Here is a 22746-nt window from a genome sequence, read left to right on the forward strand (position 1 = left end):
AAACAGATCTGCTGCTTATTCTATAACTAAGCATTTTGCCTTTCTGTCTCAGTTTCCTTGTCTATAAAATGGACTAAATATATTTATGGTGACTTTAAGCTCTAAATTTTAAGATTCTAATTATTATTGTATTTAACTTTTGCTTTTTATAGTATAAACCTCTTGACAAAACCCAGACAAAATTGAAAAATAGGTACAGTTCACCTTCAGACATTTCCATTTCTTATTACATGCCTATCTTTTATATACTGAAATTTCCCACACAGAGACCTCCCCATAGTGCTCCATGGTCCAAATTACCCTTTCTTCTCCACTCCCATCAAAACTCTTCCTTACCTCAAAGTGTTGTAAGGAAAACACATTGTGAACTTTTTAAAGCACTTTTGAAATGTGAGTTATTATCTTCCCACTGTACCGAATTGTTCTGATGAAAATGGACCTGGTTTAAAAACAAATTTGCACTAAGATATAAGTGACTGATAACCCTTCCAGGATTAGCTACTTTTAAAGTAGATGACCTTGTAGAGTATTCCAAAAAACTGAATCCCTAGTGTTGGACTCTCAGACAGCCGGCTGTTTGATGGTGAATTTGGGGGCAAAGAAATGTTTATGAGCTCCCCTTAAATCATACCGCATAGTTGACTGTGTAAAACAATGTACTTTTTTTTAAGTCCCTGGATCTTGGAGTCAGAGAGACCTAAGGTATGGTCCCAGTTGTGCCTCAGGCTGGCTGTGTGGCCTTGGGCAAGTCTCTTCTCACTGGGCCTTTAATTCCCTCTTTTGTAGAAGGAAAGGACACTAGATGATCTCCAGAGGCCCCTTCTGGCATTAATATTCTATTTTAAGTACTTTACAAATCTGCCCATATGTAATCTTTGTGGATCTGATCCAACCAGTGAATAAACGATTGCCTGAGAAGAAGTAGCTCACCTCGGGGAAAGAGGCACTTAGCCCAGTTGGTCACTGGGGAAGACAACGCAGTAGACTGTTTCTAGAACACTGAATGGTTCCCTAGTGGGCAGGAAGAAGCCGATGTCTTTTCCCAAGGTGAGCAATTCATTTCCACCGCATCAGTAGGGTCAAGGCCATCAATAACTATACTGTGCTGCTAAGCCCAGAGTGAACAGCATTGATCAGCAGCTACATAATAAGTACAGCCTAGCCCCTCTCCTTCCTTCCTTCCTGAAGGGAAAGTACTGGGCAGACATTAACTCATTCCGGCACTGCAGCATCCACCCTCCACCTTGGCACTGGAATCTGGAGGATGCCCTGCACGCAGCCACTGCCCTGGGGCCTCCTGCCGTTGATTACCAGCAGAAGAAGGCCAGAATTTGGGTCTTCAGTCATCAGGAAGCTCTCCCTCCTGTAAAACAGGCACATTTGGGAAGTCAGCAGCAAAAATGCCTGGAAAGTCACTTGCTACCAGTTGAATTTAATGACCCATTTGCTAATTAGCTGCCCAAAGCAAAGCTGAGGTAACACACCTAACAATCTGGTCATTAATTCAGCAACAACTGTTTTCAAGGGCAGCATTTCTGTTTTGAACTGTAATTGTATTCCAGCATTCAGAGTGAGCTCTGTGTTCTCTATGCATGAGCTGCCTTTTATCCTTTTCTGAAAGGAGAACTGTTCAACTTGAAATGGGTCAGGGAGATTATAGTGAGAGTGGGGAAGATTGGAGAGTGGGAGGAAGCCTAGTAGGGTGGAAATAACACCAAACTGGAAGACAAGAGAACTGAGTTCTAGCCCAGCCCTGCCACCAACGACCTGTATGGCTTTGGGCCTCTAGCCTTCATTTCCTCGTCAGTAGAAGGAGGAATTTGAACTAGAAAATCTAGGAAACCAACAGGTGCAGATACATCATGAAGAGAGTTGGAGCTCAGTGTTATTCTGACACTCCTTGTTGATCTTTGACATGTCAAGCAACCTCTGAGCCTCAGTTTCCTCATCTGTCAAATGAAGGGATTAGATGAGGTTATCTCTTCCAGCTCGTAAGATTTTGTACTCATGAGAGTAAGGTTTCATTTCTGTACCCTCTGAGATGGGAAAGCCATTAATTCTAGACTAGTGATTCCCACCTGTCCTGATAAAACACACCTGCTGTGCAACCTTAGACATATTTCTTGACTTCTCTAAGCCCAAATCTTTTCATTTCTAAAATGGAGGGGTATTTACAATGCTTTTAAACACCTACTTGTTGTTAAGAGGATCAAATAAAAATATATTATTCCAACTTTCAAGTGATACAAATGCGAGCTACCATTATTATCTTTCTCTCCTTATTTATTCCCCTACTTTTTTCTCAGCTACACCCACAGTGACCCCTATGGTAGTCTCAGATAGCTTTTCAGCTTCTCTGGGTAGCATCAATGATCATTTGATCCTACCCAGGTATTTAATAACAGTGATGTGGCTTGACTTCTTCAAGGTCACAAAATATCTAGTAGTTTGAGGAGGGAAAATAGGCCCCTGGCTAGTCTTCTGTGTATCAGATTAGTCATGTAAAATCATCACAAACAAAAGGCTTTAAAGAAATTGGCCTGGGCCAAGAGAATCAGACTATAGACAAGGACACATTTTATTGTGGAAGTGGCTCTGTGTGTGTGTGTGTGTGTGTGTGTGTGTGTGTGTGTGTGTGTGTGTACATACATATATATATATATATATAGGCATACACTTTTGCCCATTTGAAGGGAAGTCAGTGACTAAAAGAGGATCTCAATAGACTAGAAATACCAGCTACATTTTAAAAAATGTTTTATTAATTGAAGCCTTTTGCTTTCACATCACAGTTATTTTTGGATATGCCTCCCCTCCGCATGGACACATTAGGCCCCAACTGCATTGAGATCTCCCTTGTTTAAAAAAAAAAAAAAAAGGAAAATGAGCCCAATCTGTCACTAAGAGTATATACAGTATTCTATAACTAATCTCACTTCTCTTCCAGAAAGTCAGAGATACATTTCATAAGAATGATGGGTCAGATTTAATAAGTATATATAGAAAATCCAGCACTTAGAGGTCAAAAATCAGCTGTTTGGGGAAAAATTGCAAACAAGTGAGTGCTTGGAAATTGAGGAATCAATGAACAAGTTGTGGTATATAAATGTAATATAATAATACAAATATGAAAATTTTTGCCAGATGCAAACCCTGGATTGCTCTAGCCATGCACCTCCTTTCTTTGCATTTGTGTGCTGCTGGATGGAGCTAGAAGTAGTAGCTGAATGGAGCTTGGAACACAAAGTTGTGCTGACTATACCCATTCTCTGATCACAACTGGGCCCTCCCTGCAGCCAGTGAAACACAGTGTCCCTAACTCATTCATTATCCTGCTCTCTACATTGGCCTTCTGTCTCTCTTCAAACCAACTAAGGTGCCACCTCCTCCCCACTCATCCATCTGAGGACCTCTACTCATACTTCATTGAAAAAATGGAAGCCATTCATAAAGAGCTCCCCCCTCTCCATCCTCCACATTTCACATCACTCACATATCTTCTCACACTTTTCCTTCTTCATTCTGCTTTCAGATGAAGAAGTAGCCCTTCTCTTTACCAAGGCCGCCCTGTCTATATATCCCCCCTGAGATTCTTCCCTCTCTCATATTCTTCAGCATGTTGTCCCTGCTTTCATCCTGCTCTCTATCTTCATTCTCTCCCTATCAACTGGCTCCTTTTACTGCTTTTGGACATGTCTCCCCAACTAGAATAAATCCACAACCTTACCAAACTATCTCCAGTAGCAATCTTCCAATATCTTTCATCCCCTTTGTAGCTGAACTCCTTGAAAAAGCTGTCTCTTCTCATGCTGCAGATTGGCTTCTGACCTCATCATTCAAGGGAAGCTACCCTCTCCAAATATAGAATGATCTCTTAATTGCCAAAACTAATGGCCCTTTTCTCACACCTCTGTGTGATTTGAAACTGTTGACAACCTTGCTCCTCTTGAGTACTCTTTGCTCTCTGGGTTTTTGTGACATTACCATCTCCTAATTCTCCTCCTCTGAGGAGTCTGACCGTTCCTCAGTCTTCTTTGCTGTTTATCATCTATGTCACACTTAATCCCTAAGGCTCTGTCCAGGCCTCTTCTCTGCTCGTTCAGTTATGATCTTTATGCAGTGATTCAAAAATCTCTATATCCAATACTAATCTCTCTCCTGAGCAACAATCCCATATCAGCAACAGCTTTTTGGACCTCTCAGACTGGGTATCCTGTAAGCATCAAACTCAGCTTGTCCAAAATAGATCTTATTTTCTTTTCCCTCAAACCATTCCCTTTTCTGAATTTCCTTATTACTACCAAGTGCTCCACCACCATCCTGTCATTCAGATCTGTGCCTTCTGTGGCCTCTTTGACTTCTTCATCCCCATCTTCAGTGTGTTGTCAGATCTTATTTCAACACCACAGTTTTCTGCAAGTCTCCTCTTCACTCACACAGCTCTCTCCCTCATTCAGGCCCTTCCTTATCACCTCCGGCCTAGACTGTCACAGTAGCTTCTCATTGGTTTCTCTGCCTCCAGTCTCTCCACACTCTAATCCATTCTCCACTCAATGACCAAAATGATTCTTTTTAAAGCGTAGGTCCACCTGTGTCACCACACAGCTTGTTGACCTCCAGGGGCTCCCTCTTTCCTCCAGGATCAAATACAAACTCCTGTGTTTGGCATTTAACACTGTTCACAGCTACTCCTACCTTTTCGTTCTTTTTATACTTTATTCTCCTCCACATACACTTACCCAGTGGCACATACTCAGTTGCACTCACTATTTGCTGTGACTTGCATGGGACACTCTACCCTCCATGTCTGAACCTTTGCATTGGCTGGCTCCCATGCCTGGAATGTTCTACAAGCCTAACTTTTGCCTCTTACTTTCTTTGGCTTCCTTTTAGAGGCATCTAAGTAGGAAAATGAATGGAACTCTGGCCTTGGAGTCAGGATGAGTTCAAATCCAGTCTCAGACATTTGAGAATGAAGGCTAAGCCGAACCACAACAATAGACATCAGCTATGTAACCCCTGGGCAAGTCATTTAACCTCTTTGCAGCAGTTTCCTCAACTATAAAATGGGGGTAACAATATCACCTACCTCCCAGAGTTATTATGAGGATCAAATAAGATAATATTTGTAAAACACATAGCATAATGCCTTGCATGTAGTATGCATTTAGTAAATGCTTCTTTCCTTGCTTTGAAATTCAACTCAAATCCTTTTTTTTTTTTCAGGAGATCTTTCCCAATCCCCCACCTAGTAGTGCTTTCACCACCAAGATTATCTTCCATCTACTCTGCATATATCTTATATGGACCTAGTTATTTGCTTGTTATTTCCCCTGTTAGAATGTGAGCTCCTTGAGAGCAGGGATTGTTTTTGCCTTTCTTTTTATCCTTGGAGTTTAACACAATCCCAGGCACTTACTAAGTGCTTGCTAACTGGCTAACTGACTTTTACTCTTTGGTACAGATTGAAGTAAACCGAATCAATTTAGTTTACATAGTGATCACAAAAGCATAAAACAACATTCAAATACATCAGAATTGGGATCAGTGTCATGATCAGTCAAAAGATTGATGTTTCAGTGTATCTCCTTCCTCTCCGCAGAGTTTGGTGCAGAATGAGACACGCGTTGCAAGCTAAGCATAAACAGTTTGTTGCTTTGGTTTGCTGAATTAGACTTTGTTCTAGGAAGGATTCTTTTTGAGGATTAAAGACCAGGGGTTTCATTGAAAATTATAGCAGTATTTTTAAAAGTACTGATTAAGTTGTTTGTTTTTTTTTACTTCAGCACATTAATCTATTTAAATATATCCCCAGCAAAATGAAATTCTGGGGCTAATAGGTGCAATTGGCAAAAAATCTGAGCTTCTGAAGTGGGTATAAGTGCTTATTTATAGAGAAATTATTTCTTATTGGAAAAACTTTATAGAAAAAGGTTTTTTTTAGGGAAAAAAATCTTTTGCCTCTCCTGCTTCTTCCCTTCCCCATATATATAATTTCCTGTATCTTCTTTGTGTCCCTTATCCCTCTTCTTTGCTCATTCATCGTCCGTGTCATGACTGCTAACTATGGGTCAAACCCCAGAGCTCTGTACCAGGACCTCTTCTCTTTTCTCTTTATATATTCTTTCATTTGGTGACCTCACCAGGGTTCCTCCCATCCCATGGGTTCAGTTAGTAATAAGAAGAATAAAAATAGCTGACATTTTATATAGCACTTTAAGGTTTGCAAAGCATTTTACATGGCATTCTGTCACGCGATCCTCACAACCCCCATCTCTAGGACAGTTCCCAGATCTATATATCTCTAGCCTTTCTCCTGATCTCCAATCCTGCATGACAGTTTGTCTGGCTATTCTATAGGCATTGTAATAGCTTGAATCTCTGTCACCAAGCCCTTGACGTACATTATCTCATTTGATCCTCACAACCCTATGAGGTAGATGCTATACTTATCCTAATTTTACAAAAGAGGAAATTGAGGCACAAAGAGATTAAGTGATTTATTCAGTGTTACAGAGGTAGTGAATGTCTGAAGCAGAATCTAAACTCAGGTTTTCCTGGCTCCCAAGTCCAACACACTCTCCATTGCACCACCTAACTGCTTGTCTTCAATTCAACATATTTAAAACTGAACTCATTACATTTCCTCCAAACCCTCCCCTCTTCTAAATTTACATAGTTTTGTCCATATCCAGTTTGAAAAGAGTTCAGGGAAGACACTGTGGCTGGATACACACACACACATACACACACACACACACACACACACACACAGGCACACACTGCACACATGCATGCGCGTGCACACACATGCAAACATACACACATGTATATTTATATGCATATCTACATACATCTATACATATGTGTGTACATGTGTATATTATGTGTGTAGAGAGTTATCTTCATCGAGATGATCATTAAAAGCCTGTGGGAGCTGTTGAGATTATCAAGAGAGTGTAGAGAGAAGAGGACAGAACTTTGGGGATACCCATACTTTAGGGAACTTAATAAAGGAAGAACAAAGCAGATTGAGAAGGGATGTTGAGATTGGTAGAAAACCAGAAGAGAGTAATGTCATAAAAATGTCAAGAAGAAATAGTATTTAGGAGGAGAATAGACAGCTGTTTCAAATGAGGCTGATAGGTTGAGAGGATGAGGATGAAGAAAAGATGTCAAATTTGACAATTAAGAGATCATTAGTAATTGTTGAGAGCAGTTTCAGTTGAGTAATGAGGTAGGAAACCAGACTGCAAAGGATTAATGAATGAATGAGATTGAGAGGTAGTGGAGGCAATGAGTGTAGACTATAGACAGCTTTTTCAGGGAGTTTGGCTGAAGAAAGGGAGAAGAGATATAGGACCATACCTTGAGGGGTTGGTAATATCTAGTGAAGGTTTTTAGTTTTGGTTGTTTTTTTTTCAAGATGCAAGACATTTGGGCATGTTTTTTGGCAGTAGGGAGGGAACCAGTGGATTAGGACAAATTGAAGATTAGAGAGAGAAGGCATGATCAAGGAAGGGAGTCTTCTGAAGAAGATGGAAGGGAAGAGGAGCATGTGTCCATGTAGAGGGATTGGCCTTGGCAAGGAGAAGGACCAACTCTAAGAGGAGAAAGTGGGAGATGATGTCAAGGAGTTTTGAAATTCAAAGAGGAGGGAATTCGAGTCTAATAGGCCTAATTTTCTCAGGGAGCTAAGAGACAAAGTCTTTTTGGGGAGGAGCATGGAGGTGTGAGAGACTTAGAGAAGGAAGAAAAAGCTTGGAAGAGCTTCTGTGGGGAGTGATGGAGAATCAATTTAGAGAAGAATAAAAGGACTGCCTTGCTTCTATGAGAGCATAGTTGAGGTTGAATAACATAAATTTGTAATGTACCCAATCTGCACGGTTATAAGACTTCCCCTAGCTTCATTCAGCAGCTTTTGAGTTGGGGAGGAGATGGGTGATAGGAGTAATTCAGGGCTGAAATATGAAAGTGAATGAATGAATGAATGAATGAATGAATGAATGAATGAATGAAACAAGCCTTTATTAAGCACTTACTGTGCTAAGTGCTGAGGATGCAGATAAAGAATTTCAGTTTCCCTGCTCCTAAGGAATTCCCATCCTAGGGAGAAGATGAGAAGACAGAGGGTTGTTTAGCAGAGGAACTGTGCAGGTTTAAAATGGCTAACTATTGGGCTGAGGTTGGAGAAGAAGGGCAGTGAAGTCAGAGCTCGGCTAAGTAATGTCCTGAGAAAGTGCTTAGGGGGTAGAGAGATTAGAAGGCTTACAGAAGGGGGATAATAGGGTTAGGAGGAGCAAGGCATGTGGAGAGGTGGGGATTATGTATTATCTGTATTTTTACCTGTATCACCTCATAACTAATTGAATGAATATGTAGAACCTACAGCTCCTGAAATATCAACTTCCCAACATTTTGGTTCATATTTCTAAAATAAAATATTTTGAAGGCCTGCTTATAAAAATTTTTTTTAAGTTTCTTCGTACACTGTACTTACCTTTGCACATGTTGTGTCCCCTTGTAAACACCTTGAAGGATATGGGACTGTTTTCCTTCTTTAAATTTTGTATCCCTAGCACCTACCACAGTGCTTCCATAGCACAATGCCTTGTACATAGTGAGCACTTAATGAATGTTCATTAAGTTATTGAATTGAGAATGGATGAAAATTGCAGGAAGGCATCAGATACAGGTTTTCTGTACCTAAAAATTCCTAACAATTTGAGCTTCCCTAAAGTAATGGACTACCTTTGGAGGTCATGGATTCGATGGCCATGAAGAGGTGATTAAGCAAAAGTTAGGGATCCTTAAGGAGGAATTCCTTTTCAGGTATGAGCTAGATGACTTCCAATGTCCCTTCCAACTCTAAACTTCTCTAATTCTTTGATATTGTAATGTAAAATTTGATAATGAAATGTAAAATTCATTCTATACTAAAGAATAGCTATGAGGGGAGGTAATGGCCTAGAAACAAGAAATAACTTTTAATGTATTCATTAAGCAGAGCTTGGTTTACTCTTTGTTTTGTGAACTATAACTCAAGTTTTCTTAGTTTATTACAGTCATTGTTTGTCAGATGTTTGAATTTCATATGTTTATGACATTTATTAAAGATTTTGCCATTGTAAAGAATACAGAGGGTTTTATGTAAACTAACAAATTATCACTATCACGTTAGATTTACAAACAGGAGCCTAATTAATGAATTGACTAATTGATTTTCCCTCTGAGGTTTTTAGTTCTAACATATAATACAAATACTGTTGTTACTGGACTGTATGTCTCAAAATATTCAGTTAGTCTCAAGCTGATAACATGAGAAAAACTGTTGGATATTTGTGTGGTCTGATCAGTTTTTAAACATGTATTTTAATTTCTTTCCAGATAGAATGAATTGATTCCTACTTTGCTGTTTGTAATGGGCTCTGGGGTGCCATTCCAGAATTTTGAACTTCTTGAGAGGGTCAGAAAGGGGAAAGAACAGAGGGTGGTATAAGAGTAATATTCTCGAGAAAGGCTAATTCCTAAAGCCAAGGCTTGTTCCTTCCATTAGGAAAAGGTTGCTCTGATCTTTTTAGATCATTTTAGATTTTTGTATATTTCACTTCAAGTAGCTTATGTTTCTCATTGTTGTCTAAATAGATACTGGGCTAGAGGAACAGAGAACATTAGTACATGTCAAACGCTGTGGTCTCTCTGGATGCCTTTTCTTACCCTTTTTTCTCCAGACAGATTCTTGGTTTGGAGTCTAGTCCATCCCTGGCAGGTGGTCATCCAGAATTGGATACTAATTCCATCTGTGTCTGTCCTGATCAGCACAGCTAATTGTGTATCTTTGGAGAGTTCCAAATGTAATGTGTGTTCTAGGACCCAGACATTATTCTAAATTCTATTAACCCTGCTTCCAGTGAAATACTCCACCTCGACCCAAGGCATTAATTACTCTGGTATCTAAAGGGAGTGCTGACTTCAGATTCTCTTGTTCATTTCTCAAGGTCTTTGGTGCAAAAAAAAATGTCTTGTCTCCTCTCCAGACATTGCTTCTTTTTATTGAATCAGAAATTATGAAATAGAAGACCTACTCTGAAGACACCAAACCTTAGTTAAGCAAACACTAGAAATAGCTCTGGTTACAAGGACTTGGTTTTTTAAGAATTTGCCTTTTACCTCATTTCAGAAGTGAGGATTTTTCTCCAAGGGAAGAAATGTCTACCATAGTTCTTTTAGTATGAGGTGATGGTGACATCACTATGTGTGTCAGGCCTCTGGCCAGTTGACATAGTGAATTGTTGAATAAACTGAGGAAGTGGAGAATATTCAACCAGAACATGGAGATCAGGTTTCCAAAGCTGCCTAAATGTTAGACCAGCTACCTGATTCACATTGTGAATTGGGTATCTTGTTGGCATTTCAAACCCAACATGTTTAACACAGAACTCATTATCTTTGCCCCCAGATCCACCCTTCTTCTAAATTTCTCTGTTTCTGTTGAGGACATTACATCATCTTTCTAGTCACCCAGATTCACAACCCTGGTGTCACTCTTGACTTGTCACTCACCCTGCATATCCAGCCAGTTGCTAAATCTGGTTATCTCTTTTTTTCAGAACATCTCTCACATACATCCCCACCTCTCTGCACACATGCATCTGCCAACCTGGTTCAGGCTTTCATCATGTCTTACCTGGACTATTATAATATACACCTAATTGATCTTGAGTACTTAAGTCTCTCCCCTCTCTCATCTTTCCTCCACAAAGTTCCCTATAGCACAAATCTGACTGTGTTATTCTCTTACTTAGGAAAACTCCAATGGCTCCCAGTTGCCTCTAGGAACCTGTCTAGCATTAAGAACCCTTTACAACCTGACCTTAACCACCTGATCCTGGCCCGTTATGGGGTTTGGAGTTGGTAGGCCTGAAAATAAGGAGCAGTCGGCTCTGGAGCAGGTGATCAGGGAAAGAACAAGTTTTCAGTAAGTTTGGGAAGATGGGAAGAAGAGTCTGAGAGGAAGAGAGCTAAGACAAGGAATATGGTTCATATAGTACTGCGTTCCAGTGGGCACAAGGTAAGGAGGTGGGAGGAGGAAAGAATGGTAGATACTGGGGATGGGGAGGGCTGTGTATTATAGGTATGAGAGCAAAGGGAGATAGAACAGAGGAAAGGGATTCAGCAGACAGTGAATGTGAATGACAGGGAATAAGAGAACAACAGATGTGAGAGTTTGCTAGCCATAGGCCTAGATAAGTACCGATTTATTGAGACCCCTCCTTGGTTCTGTGATGATGAAGAGACCAGTCTTGGGGGGGGAGGGTAAGGCATTGGCATCCAAGTGTTCTTTCTCTAAGCATAGGGGAACGGGGGGGGGGAGTGGTAGCAAGCCTAGGGATCTAGGTCAGGAAGTCCCTGGTGATGGGGCCCTGTTGAGCTCATGGGCAGTTTTGACCAGTTTTGTGGTCTTTTCCCGAAATGATAGTGGTTGAAGCATGCCCAAAAATATCCCACAAATAGAGAATTTACTCAGTTCTGGACAGAGCTGGGCAGTTCTGGGCAGATGGTAAGAACAGTGGAAAAGTGAACACTGCTGAATCTCTATCAGAGCCAGTAACCCAAAGAGAAGACTTAAAGTCTTAGCCAATCTCCCCCATTCTGATCAGGTACCTTTTGTCACACCCATCTATAGAACTCCACAGAGTGTTCTTATCCCAAAAAGCAGAAGAAAGATGAAGATGAACGACTTCCTGAATCTAGGGAGAAGGTAGATTTCTCCCTTCCCCTGTCTCCTGCATTCATACACACACACACACACACACACACACTCTTTTTCTCTCTCTCTCTCTCTCTCCTACCCCTACATCCACGTAGTCCTTTCCCTACCTTTCTCTCCTCTTCTTCCCTTCCTTCCCATTCCTCTCAGCTCTTCATGTCACAAAATAAAGTGACCTCAGGGGGAAGTAATGAATGTGAGAATTAGCTGCTAGGACAGCTTTAGTTGCATAATGACTATAAATCTTGACAACTCTATAGGAACCAAACACCCACTGCAAACTAATCTGATTTGGATCTTTGGTGGCATTAGCCATATTGTAGAGATATTGACAAGAGGCTAAAAAATTGAACATCTCATATAATAAAGGATAAAATTGAAATAATAACTAAAATGCCCTTATGCTTAAGCAGGGGAAATACCCCTCCTCCTCATTGAGCTCCAAGTCCTTGATCACAGCCAGAAAAACCCAGAAAGCTGAAGCAGAAAGGGAAACATTGTTCACTTTCTTTGCCTAGGCCCCACTGCACCTCAGTCATAGCATTTTAGCATTAGAAGGTACGTGAGAGTTTGTGTAATCCAATTTCCTCCCCAACACATAAAAATGTTTTTCACATCCTCTCCAACCAGGTGGATGTGGAGCCATTGAGTACTTACTTTAGCAATGAGAGTTCACCACCTCCTAAATCAGTCCATTCCATTTTGGGACAGGTACCTATTTAGAAGTTATTATATTAAGCTGAAATTCTGCTTTTTTGTAATTTCCACCTGCTAGTTCCAGTTTTTCCTCTGAAATGATGCAAAATAAATATGCTCTTTCTCCTTCTACATGATGGTCCTTCAAATAATTGAAGATGACTATCATGCCCTACCCTAAGTCTTCTGTTTTCATCCTAAACTTCCCTAGTTCTTCAACCACTCCTCATGATATGATTTCTAAGATACTTTGTTATCCTAATGGTCTTCCTCTGGACTCACTCCACTTTGTTAATATAGTGCCCAGAACCAAGCACAACGTTGCAAATGTGTTTTCATCAGCACAGGATACATTGGGAATATCATTGTTTTGGACATAATTAATACCATATAACTCTATTGGATTTTTTGGCCACTGTATCACACTGTTTACTCCCTGATATTGAGCTTTAATACTACTACAACCCTTAAATCTTTCCATATGAATAAACATCAAGTCAAGTTCTTCCCACCTCTTCTATCCTTACCCCCATACAAACTAAGAATTGAACTTTCCATTTATCCTTATAATTCCATCTTTTTTACTGGAAATTTTTACTGGAAATTTAGTGGATGCCCATTAATTGGGGAATGGCTAAACAGATTCTGGTTTCCGAATTTATTTATTTTTTAGGCAGTTGGGGTTAAGTGATTTGCCCAGGGTCTCACAGCTAGTAAGTGCCAGGTGTTTGGTCTGAGGCTGGATTTGAACTCAGGTCCTCCTGACTTCAGGGGCAGTGTTCCATCCACTGCACCACCTAACTGCCCCTTGGTTTCTGAATTTATAGAACACTATTATGCCATAAGTACATAAAAGATAAAAGGGGTAATCTAACTAAAACCTAGGAAGACTTATATGAACTGATGCAGAGTAAAGTGAGTAGAACCAGCAGAACAATATATACATTATGTAACAACAGCCTTGGAGAGGAACAACTTTGAAAGATTTAAGAACTCTGATTAACACAATGATCAACCAGTATTCCAGAGGACTCATGAGATAACATGCAACCTGCCTCCTGATAGAGAGATGATGGACTCAAGGTGCAGAAATAAATAAATGTGTGTGTATGTATGTATACATACACACATATACATATACATTTTTAACATGATCAGTGTCAGGATTTGTTTTACTTGACTATTCATATTTGTCACAAGGGTGTTGTTTTTCTTTGTCTTTTTTTGCAATGAGATGTGGGGGAGATGAGAAGAAAATGTTATTTGAAAAAATTTTTTTAAAACTTCATCTTTTTTTGATGGAATCCCATCTTGAAAGGCAGTATCACATAGTAAATAGAGCCAACCTCACAGCCAAGAAGCCCTGGGTCCAAGTCCTAATTCTGACACATTTTGGCTGTCTGATACTAGACAAGTCCCTTAGCCTCTCAAGGCTCCAGGTAATTTTCTTACACTTAGTGGCAGAGAAGGTACCAACCTGTTTCTTCAAAGAATGTTCCCTAAACCAGTGAAATTGCAGGAGCCCTCCCTAGCTCCTAAATTTCATTTTGAAAGGCCATGTGGTAAAGTGGAAAGAATTCTGGGCTTGAAAGCAAGAGAGACCCAGGTTTGAATCCCATCTTTGATACTTGAGCATGACCAAAAAGGAGTCTCTTCTCTCAGCCCCAGTGACCTCATCAGTAGAAAGGGAATAATTTATTTACCTTACAGAGTTGTTGTTAGGATCAAATAAGATAATGTATGTAAAATTCTATGTGATTCTTGAAGTACTATATAAGTTTCAGCCATTATTATATTGCTGGTTTTAGCCTATTCTTCTAGCCTGTGAAGATCTTTTTTTTTTTTTACTCTCTCTCTTTTCTTTTTCGTATGAGTATAAATAGTGGAAACAATTCAAGGAAATGGGCACTCATAGAGACAGGACCTGCCTGTCTGCATACTTTCAGACCTTTTGGTCATATTATTGTGACTTTGGACAAAGTAGGAATTTTGCCTGACCTATACCCAGAATATACAAGGTGTGATATAATACAATTGGTTTAAAAATAAGCAGAACAGAATTCATACACTCAGATGTATTTTGTCCCCCACTAAGAAGTCTCCTTGGTAGGTGATCCTTATTCCATTAAGGCTGCCATTATCAAAGCATTCAGAGAATATGACATTGGAAGGGACCTTCTAGGTCATAGAATCCAAACACTCCTCCCTTCCTTGTGTATAGGAAAACAAAGATCTCAAGAGTGCCCGAGTCATAAGGAGCAAAGCTTGGGTTGAGCCTGGGTTCATTCTAAGCTCCAGATCTGTGCTTCTTTTATTTCATTGTGCTGTTGGTACTCAGACGTTTCTCAGACTTTTCCGAGAGAACTCATTGCTTTTCAAACCTGAGGCACATCTGTTCATTCTCCTTAGAAGAGACAGATCCCCGGCCCAAAATAAGCACTTAGCAAATGCTTGTTGACTGACTCTTGAATGTGGTTTTAATTTTTGGAAAGAGACCCCCAAGGCATTCAGCTAATAAAAGGAACCAGGGCAGGGTTAATTAATTCACTTAATGTTCATGTGACCAGTCAAACCTTTCTTAGGCTGTTCAGAAGACTCTTCAGTTATATGTCTGTCCATAGAATGGAAATGGTGTGTTCTTCGTCACACCTGGGTTGTGCCAGTCACGTTGCTTGCAGTGCTGGCATTCTCTGTTCTGTGGGGTTGAATCACTAAGCACCCAAGCTGTGCCCTTGGGTCCCTTAGTTTATGGCTCTAACCTTTCAGTCTACATTCAGTGTAACTTAGGTTAGAGCAAAACAAGACTGTTATTTGGGTGAATATGAGCATTTTTAGAACATGAAAACTTTACATTTATGTGAAAAACCTGTCCTTATTCCAGTGATATTAACAATAATTTTACTTTATAGAGGGTATTCTCTAACATTTTATCATATTATACAGAATCAACTTGGCGTCACTCAAAAAGCACCACCCCCACCCACCAGCACTGCCACTACCCCCAAGTGAGTCCTGACTTAGTTTAGCCTTTGGTTGGGTTTCTCTACAGTCAGTCTTTTCTGCTTTCTAGGAAGCATCCTGGTGTCAAAGAGTGAGTCCTGAGTGGGACTTAATGGCCAGGTACTAGCTACATTTCCTGACTATAGAAGAAAACTTGGCAGGGTGCAACCACAAACAAAAAGGAAAAGATGCAGAAGCCCTAAAACTTAGAGCAGATAGCACTGGCATTTGGTAAGATATACAGATGTAGTTAGCTAGGCCTTCTTTCTTTGGTTCTCCTTGCTGACTCACTTTTGTGTCCAAAGTTAGCTTGGGTTCAATGCTAGATCAGGGTTAGCATTTGGGGTTCTTAGCCTCTTCTAGAGCCTGCTTCCCAGACTTTAGCTCTGGGTAGAGGGCTTCTGCCTAATGTTAGGAGTATCTACCCATATGGGCCCCAAAGATTGTTACCCTGGACTTCAGGCTGTCCAGTAGTAACCTGTTAGCCACCTGCTTTCAGGAGTCCGCTGTCGTTGAAGTGTGCCAAATACAGAAATGGGGAACTTCAACATAACTGCCACCTGATCTGGGGTACCCATAAGCAGAAGAAACTCACAAAATGCCATTTCCCCTCCTATTAATGGGAATTGTCTGTTATTATTTATCTTCCTCTGAAGTTGTCCCAAAGTATCACAGCGAGTTGCTGACATGACTTGAATCCTGTCCAGGTTGCTCACTCTAAACCTGCCCCCTCCTCCCCCAGTGGCTCTCCCTTTGCTTCCTTTGAGATGTTCGCTGTTCTAGGCATTGCCTTTCACGAACTCTTCTTTTAGTGGCTCTCTTTTAGCCTCTCTCTTCTTCTTTCTTAATGAGACCGCTCTCCTGTGAAGATCCTATCCCAAAAGCATCAGCCTGGGTCTCACTCTATGCCTCTGTCTACCAAGTTAGAACTAAAGCACTCACACATAAAGAAGCATGGAGATGGCACAAGGTGGAAACTTATCAGCACTTCTCATTCTCAAATGAAGTTTGCTCTGACTATTAGATGTCTCAGAAGCACTGTTGTCAGATATAATGGGAACCACATTTTCCAGGTTTGACCCATCTGATACAATTCCTGACTTCAGAACAAATCCACCTAGCCGTTTGGAATCGTATTTGACACCTGTTCTCACCACAGTGAGGTCTTTGCTGCTCTTGGAAGTTGTGCTTTTTATAGGGGAAGACTGGAGAAATGCTGCTTGGTTGAGCCTCCAGACCCGACTGGACACGTGTGGAGCAGATACATTCACCACAAGAAAAGTGTTTCTTCCAGCTCCAGCCAAGAATCTGAATTGCCATTGGTCGTAGGGCAAGAAGAAAAGCAAATTCGGCTCTTTAGATAGTTTAGCTCCTTAAAGAGGGCAACGTGAAGTCCATGTCCTCTTGATAGTGGCTTTGTGTTGTACTCTGTAGGACTGACCGACAACAGAGCAGAGCGTTCTCAGACATTAGAACTGCTGAACATCATTTACCCATGCCATATTAACCTAATTTCCTCTTATTATAAGGTTGCTAGACAAGTAGATCAGGGGAGCGCTGTAGATGTAGTTTATCCACATTTTCAACCAGGTATTTGACTGTATTTTATATTTTAGTGAAAAAGACGAGAGAGCTATGAGCTAGGTGATCATATCAAAAGGCAGAGGCAGAGCTAGTCAAATGGCAGCACTTAATGAGTCGTTAATGTTTCCATGACAACTTGGAAGGTCTCTAGGAGAGTGCCCCAAGGATCTGTTTTTACCAGCGACCTTGATAGCGGCAGAAGTGACAAGCTCATCAGATGTGCAGATGGTGCAGAGCTAAGAGTGATCGCTGACATGTTGGCTGACAAAGTCAGGATGCAAAAATCTCAACAGCCGGACTAAGGTGAACCAAGTCTTATAAAACAAAGTGTAATAAGTATAAACATAATCTTAATCTGGGACTTTAAAATTAATTTTTACAGACACAAGATGGGTAAGATGTGGCTAAATAGCAGTTTGGAGTGGTAGGAAGGCGGGGAGGGGTGGCGGCTCAGTGTGCTTGAAGCTCAAGAAAACTTAGCAGGAGGATGTGGTAGCCAAAAAATCTCATGTTGTCTGTAACTGTGTTAGGAGGAACAGAATGAGGGGAGTGAGAGCACTCCATAGTTTACAAATGACTCTCTCATAACTCTGAGGTAGGCACCTCCAGTTTTATTGTCCCCATTTTACAGGTGAGGAAACTGAGTCCCAGAGAGGTGAAACAACTAGCTGAGCTAGTGGCCAGACATGCCCCTTTGTCCTGGATCTCCTGATTCCCATCCCAGTGGCTCTCTAAGACTGTGGCTGAGCCTTCTAGGAGCAGGAAGGAGGGAATTTCGGGAAAATGATGGAAAGTTCTGGCTCCTTCTTTTCAAGGAGAAGGGATGAGGGGGAAACAAAAGCTGGATTTATCTCCCCATCTCATTCCTTTCTTTCTCTTGTTCTCTGTCCTCTCTACTCCCACCCCCAAATATCTATATCTCTATATATATCCATATCTCACACTGTAATCCCATAGGAGAATCCTGTCATGAAGCAGCCCCTGCATTGTTGAATAAGCTGTAGCCAGGGGCCAATTTGTGTCTCATTTCCTCATGGGAATAAGAGCTCTTACTGAGCCCTCAGTAGAAATGCCATCTCCACAGGTCCTTTTCTCTCTGAATAGCTGACTTTTCAGCCGAAAGGGAATTGGGGCAGCTGGAGGCCATTATTGATGAGCTGATAGTGATCCTGCCTAGCATGTTGATCGATGGTAGAATCTTTTGCTTCCACTTACCCGTGCCTGAATGGCACATCATCAATAGGAGCAAGTTAGAGAAGACCAAGGCAACACAGTCCCTTAGTAACCAGCTGTTACCTTCAGCTGCTCAACCGCCAGCAGTGGGTTAAAGAGAAAACCACTCCTGAACCACTAGATTGGCCCTGACTAAGATGAATGTCTAATTCACTTGCAGCGTTCTTACTGCTGCCAGTAATAAAAAGCTTGCTTCCCATATTCACCCCACTGCCGATGTTTCTCTTAAATTAAATATCAGGAGGACATATAATAGCACGATTCCACACCAAGCCAATATTATCAGATTGATGTCAGCAGTGATAATAGAAGAAGGATAAGTTGATGAGATTTCATTTATTAAATAAAGTAAGGGGAATATACACAGAGAGAGAAGGAGGATTTGGTAACTCTCTCGGTATCGAAATGCAATGAACTCTCTCCAGCTAGGTAAGTACCTTGGGGGATAACAGCAAGAAAGATGCCTCTTGTGTTTTGTTTAAGAAGACCTTTCCCTTTTAAAAAACAGTCATAATTTTAAAAGCCGGATTTAGTGTCTTTGGTACAAAAGAGAAGCAGAAATCCCAGAGGTACCAGGTAAGCCTCCTTCCTTTTGGTCATGTCAAGACAGATCAAAGGTTCTTTTCTCATTGCTGAGGCAGCCATTACCAGTAAGATAGTTTATTCCTCCTCTGGTTGGAAACATTTTATTTCCCCTGGTCCTCCTGCCTTGACCATCAGTTTGGCTTCTTGTTCTTGGCTCTAAAGGTGCTGCACTATCACTTTCTTTACCCCGTGGCCTTCCATTCTACTTCCGTGTGTTGCCATGTTCGCATCCCCTCTGTATATCTCCCTCACACCCTTCTTCTTGGTGGAGACACCATCCTTCCCTTTTGACTTCAGTGCTCTTTCCAGCCTATCACTCTCAAAAGACAATGGGCAAGGAGCACCACACTCTAAGCTCGGCGGCTAGGGGAAAGTTACTTTCTCCTCAAGTCTGTTTCCTCATCTGTAAAATGGGGATCATAATATTCCTCACCTAGAGCCACGATTGTCATCAGGAAAGCACTTTACATGATGCTATAGAAATAATAGTCTTTTTTGACTCCTGGAACTCCCTGGTGCTGATCTTCGGCCTGTCCACAATATCCCAGACAGTTGTATTTGCCTCTGTTAAAAAGTCACATTTCTACAGCACTCTAAGATTGACAAAGCACTTTCCTCACAGATCATGTTACAGATGAGGAAACTGAGGCACACAAGTAATTTACACAAAGTTACACAGCTTGTTTCAGGTCTTCTTCCCTTTTTCCAGCATAAGACAGAGCCCCACTACTCCACCTAGAAGCTTTTCTTCTTCCTGTCACCCAGTCCTATTTTCTGGCCTAGCTTTGGTCCACGTTTTGGCAGGTAGAGGTAGAAGGAGGAAACCTTTTTTTAAAGTACATCATTAGTTGTTTCCTCTTCTGTTTTAGTTTTGAGTTTGTGGATCTTTTAGTAGAGACTTCCCCAGGTTCGAGCAACACAAGAAGCAGTTTTTAGCTTGTACTGCTAATAACCAAGATAGTACTTTCAGGAAGAAATTACGGTGCCTCCTGTGCTTTTAATCACCACTTTCCCCAAATCTCTTACATTAGAGGAAACTTACTGGAAGGGACTATAGGCCTTGTTTGGGACAAAAGTGACTAATTGAAATTCAGTCACTGTGTTGTCTCACACATTACAAACTTGAGTGGTGAATCAGTGGCAGATAGAGGCAATGTTCTTGTCTGCCTACCTAGTGATTGTCTGGTATTTCATACTGATTTATCTTTGACCTCTCAAAAGAGAAGGGAGAGAAGGTGGCTGCTGAGTTGGAAACTTCCTTTTCTCTTTGAGAGGGTCTATTGTTTTTGCCCACTTGGGCCTTCCAAGATGGGTCTGCAAGCTGCCCTGTCTCTCAGCCCAAGAGAAGGTAGTTGTTGCCTATCCCAGGTGAGTTATTCCAGCAAGGCAGTTACTGTTCTATCGGTGGTTTCAGGAGCTTGCCCACAAACTGCAGAGATGAAAGAAAGGGCCAGCTAGTCACAGGCTGATTTGCCCTTTGTCCTGGAAAAGAACAAAGCTAAACCGAATACCTGGGTTGTTTATCTTCATCTCTGTCTTTCAGTCTGCAACCTGCTTAGGTTCACTTCACAGTATCCCTATCAGCAGGAATCCCAACTACTCCTATTTCAAGAATATCAAATACTCTAATCCAAGTTTTTCCCAAAGTGCAATCCAGGACTAGTTAAGGCCTGCTGTGATGAGTGTCTAAGGGTTAGGTGATGGCTTTATCATATTCTAGCAATTCTCAGCCTCAGTCTGCTGTACAACAGGGATCCATGAAACCTGACTGGGTACCATCTGACTTTGTACCAACTGCTCTGAGTCAACTGTGGGATATCCCTGTGTCCCTCTAAATCCCAGGTTCATCCCAGGACTTACAGAACTGTACCTCGGATATGATTACAGAATGCTGGGTCTGGGGAATTCATCTTAATCCTGAAGTTGCTATAGGGCAAACCTCATAGGATTTAGAACTAGAAAGGAAGCAGCATGATGAAAAGAATAGTGATTGGAGCAAGACCCTAGTTTTAAATTTTGGCCATGCTATTTGTTACTCTGCAAAATGAAGTTTTACCAGGTTATCTTTGGGGATTCTTCCATCTCTAAATCCTCCAAGCCCACCTTTCTGACAAGGTGTTCCGTACTTGCCCATCCTGCTCTAAAGCTTAGCACCTTCAGTTATAGGCAGTGCATTAAGAGTGACTGATGGACCAGGTTTAGAGACTGGTCAAAACACTTGCCATCCACTTATACTTGTTGCTCCCCTTCAGCCATATGGGTAGTGAGTGGGTAGATTCCGTCATGCTGCGCTCTGGAGTTTGAATTCCCTTCAGGAATCCCAGAGTAATCTCTCACTCAGAGGGCCATCCTTTCTGTGACTAGGGTGGACATGAGAGCAGTTTTAGATTGGGACCATCTGGTACCTGGTGGCCAGGCTTTAACCTGTCTCTTTTTGACTCCTGGACCTGAATCACATATGACTTGTTCATATCCATCTTTTCCAATTTTGACCTATTCCCCAAGGAGAGGAAACCTTTGATTTATCATAATGCCAGGAGAATATGTTAGCCTGTCCAAACTAAAGTGTGGCTTATTTCAGCACCAGGTGGAAGGTATGTAGTTGTAGAATTTTCCAAAGATAATGGAACAGGCAGAATCTGTGACAAGAATTCAGGTATTTTTGGAGACGTTTTGAACAAAAGCAGTAAGTCAGTAAGCATTTATTAAGTGCCTACGGTGTGTCAGGCACTATGCTAAGTGCTGGGAATAAAAGAAAAGCAAAAGACAGGCCCTGCAGTGGAGGAACTCATAGTCTGTTTGGGGAAACAGCATGTAAACTATGTTCAGATAAGAAATATACAGAGTAAATTGGAGATAATCTCAAAGGGAAAGCACTAAGATTAAGGAAGATTGAGAAAGGCTCCTTATAGCTGAGATTTTAAAAGGAAGTCAGGGAGGACAGAAAACAGAGATGAGGAGGGGAGAGAGTTCCAGCATTAGGGGTACAGCCAGTGAAAATGCCAGCAGTCTAAAGGTGGAATGTCTCGTTCAAGGAACAGCATGGAAGCCAGTGTCACTAGATGACTGAGTATGTGAGGGAGAGTAAAGTATATGAATAGTAGAAAGATAGGAAGGAGCAAGGTTGGGAAGGGTTTTAAAAGCCAAATCAAAGAGTTTTCTGTCTGATCCTTAAGGCAATAGGAAGCCACTGGAGTTGATTAAATAGGGGTAAACATGGTCAGACTTGGATTTTAGGAAGATTAGTTTTATAGCAGCTGGCTAATACCTGAGTAATAGCAAGGAATGAGATGAGGAAAAGAGGAAGGGAAGTAAGGCATAGAGAAATTTAGAAATTTTCTGTAGTGGCGTAGAATGTCCCTCTCCGAATCTACCAGCTGGGCTAGTTTGGCAGTGGTATTCAGTCGTGTGGGACTTTTCATGACCCCAACGACCGTGCTGTCCTTGGGGTTTTCTGGCCAAGGCAAATGGTTTGCTATTTCCTTCTCCAGCGAAATAAGGCAAACAGAGGTGAGGGTCACACAACTAGTAAATCCAAGGCTGGATTGGAACTGAGATCTTCCCGACTGCAGGCCTAGTACTGTATCCGCTGCACCACCTAGCTACATCCTCTTGGCTAGTTTAACCGAGTTGTTTCCTGTAGTCACCTCAGCCTGTCCAGACCCTAACAAGCCAGCTGAATTCTATTGCAACCGGAGAACGTAAGAAGCTTCCTCTTTAGAGCTGCCATTCCCTCGATTTTTGTGTCTTCCCTGTATTGTATCTGACTCTGTGGTTCTGACTGCTTAACTGTATTTGACCCCCTGTTCTGTCTTGACCTGGGCCAGCTTTGATATGATCTCTACCCCCTGACTGGTGGCCAGGCATTTTTTTTTTTA

The 22746-nt window shown here is 41.4% G+C and overlaps 1 protein-coding gene across 11 annotated transcripts in view; it reads left to right on the forward strand.

Annotated features, from left to right (window-relative positions):
- The window catches only part of CHCHD6 (coiled-coil-helix-coiled-coil-helix domain containing 6), a 313985-nt gene that overhangs the window by 268873 nt on the left and 22366 nt on the right, over positions 1-22746 (forward strand). Inside the window, exon 8 of one of the 11 annotated variants that reach the window (XM_078152231.1) lies at positions 17194-17305. The exons of 9 other annotated variants lie outside the window; for them this stretch is intronic. In XM_078152231.1, the coding sequence (XP_078008357.1) occupies positions 17194-17290 (97 nt within the window). In that variant the 3' untranslated portion in view covers positions 17291-17305. Of the gene's footprint in view, positions 1-10805; positions 10884-17193; positions 17306-22746 lie in introns of those variants that run through there. One more of the 11 variants, XM_078152232.1, reaches the window with a different exon arrangement.

This window comes from Phascolarctos cinereus, unplaced genomic scaffold, assembly GCF_003287225.1.
Source record: "Phascolarctos cinereus isolate Bilbo 61053 unplaced genomic scaffold, phaCin_HiC Scaffold_4;HRSCAF=312, whole genome shotgun sequence".
In the NCBI taxonomy this organism is placed as follows: Eukaryota; Metazoa; Chordata; class Mammalia; order Diprotodontia; family Phascolarctidae; genus Phascolarctos; species Phascolarctos cinereus.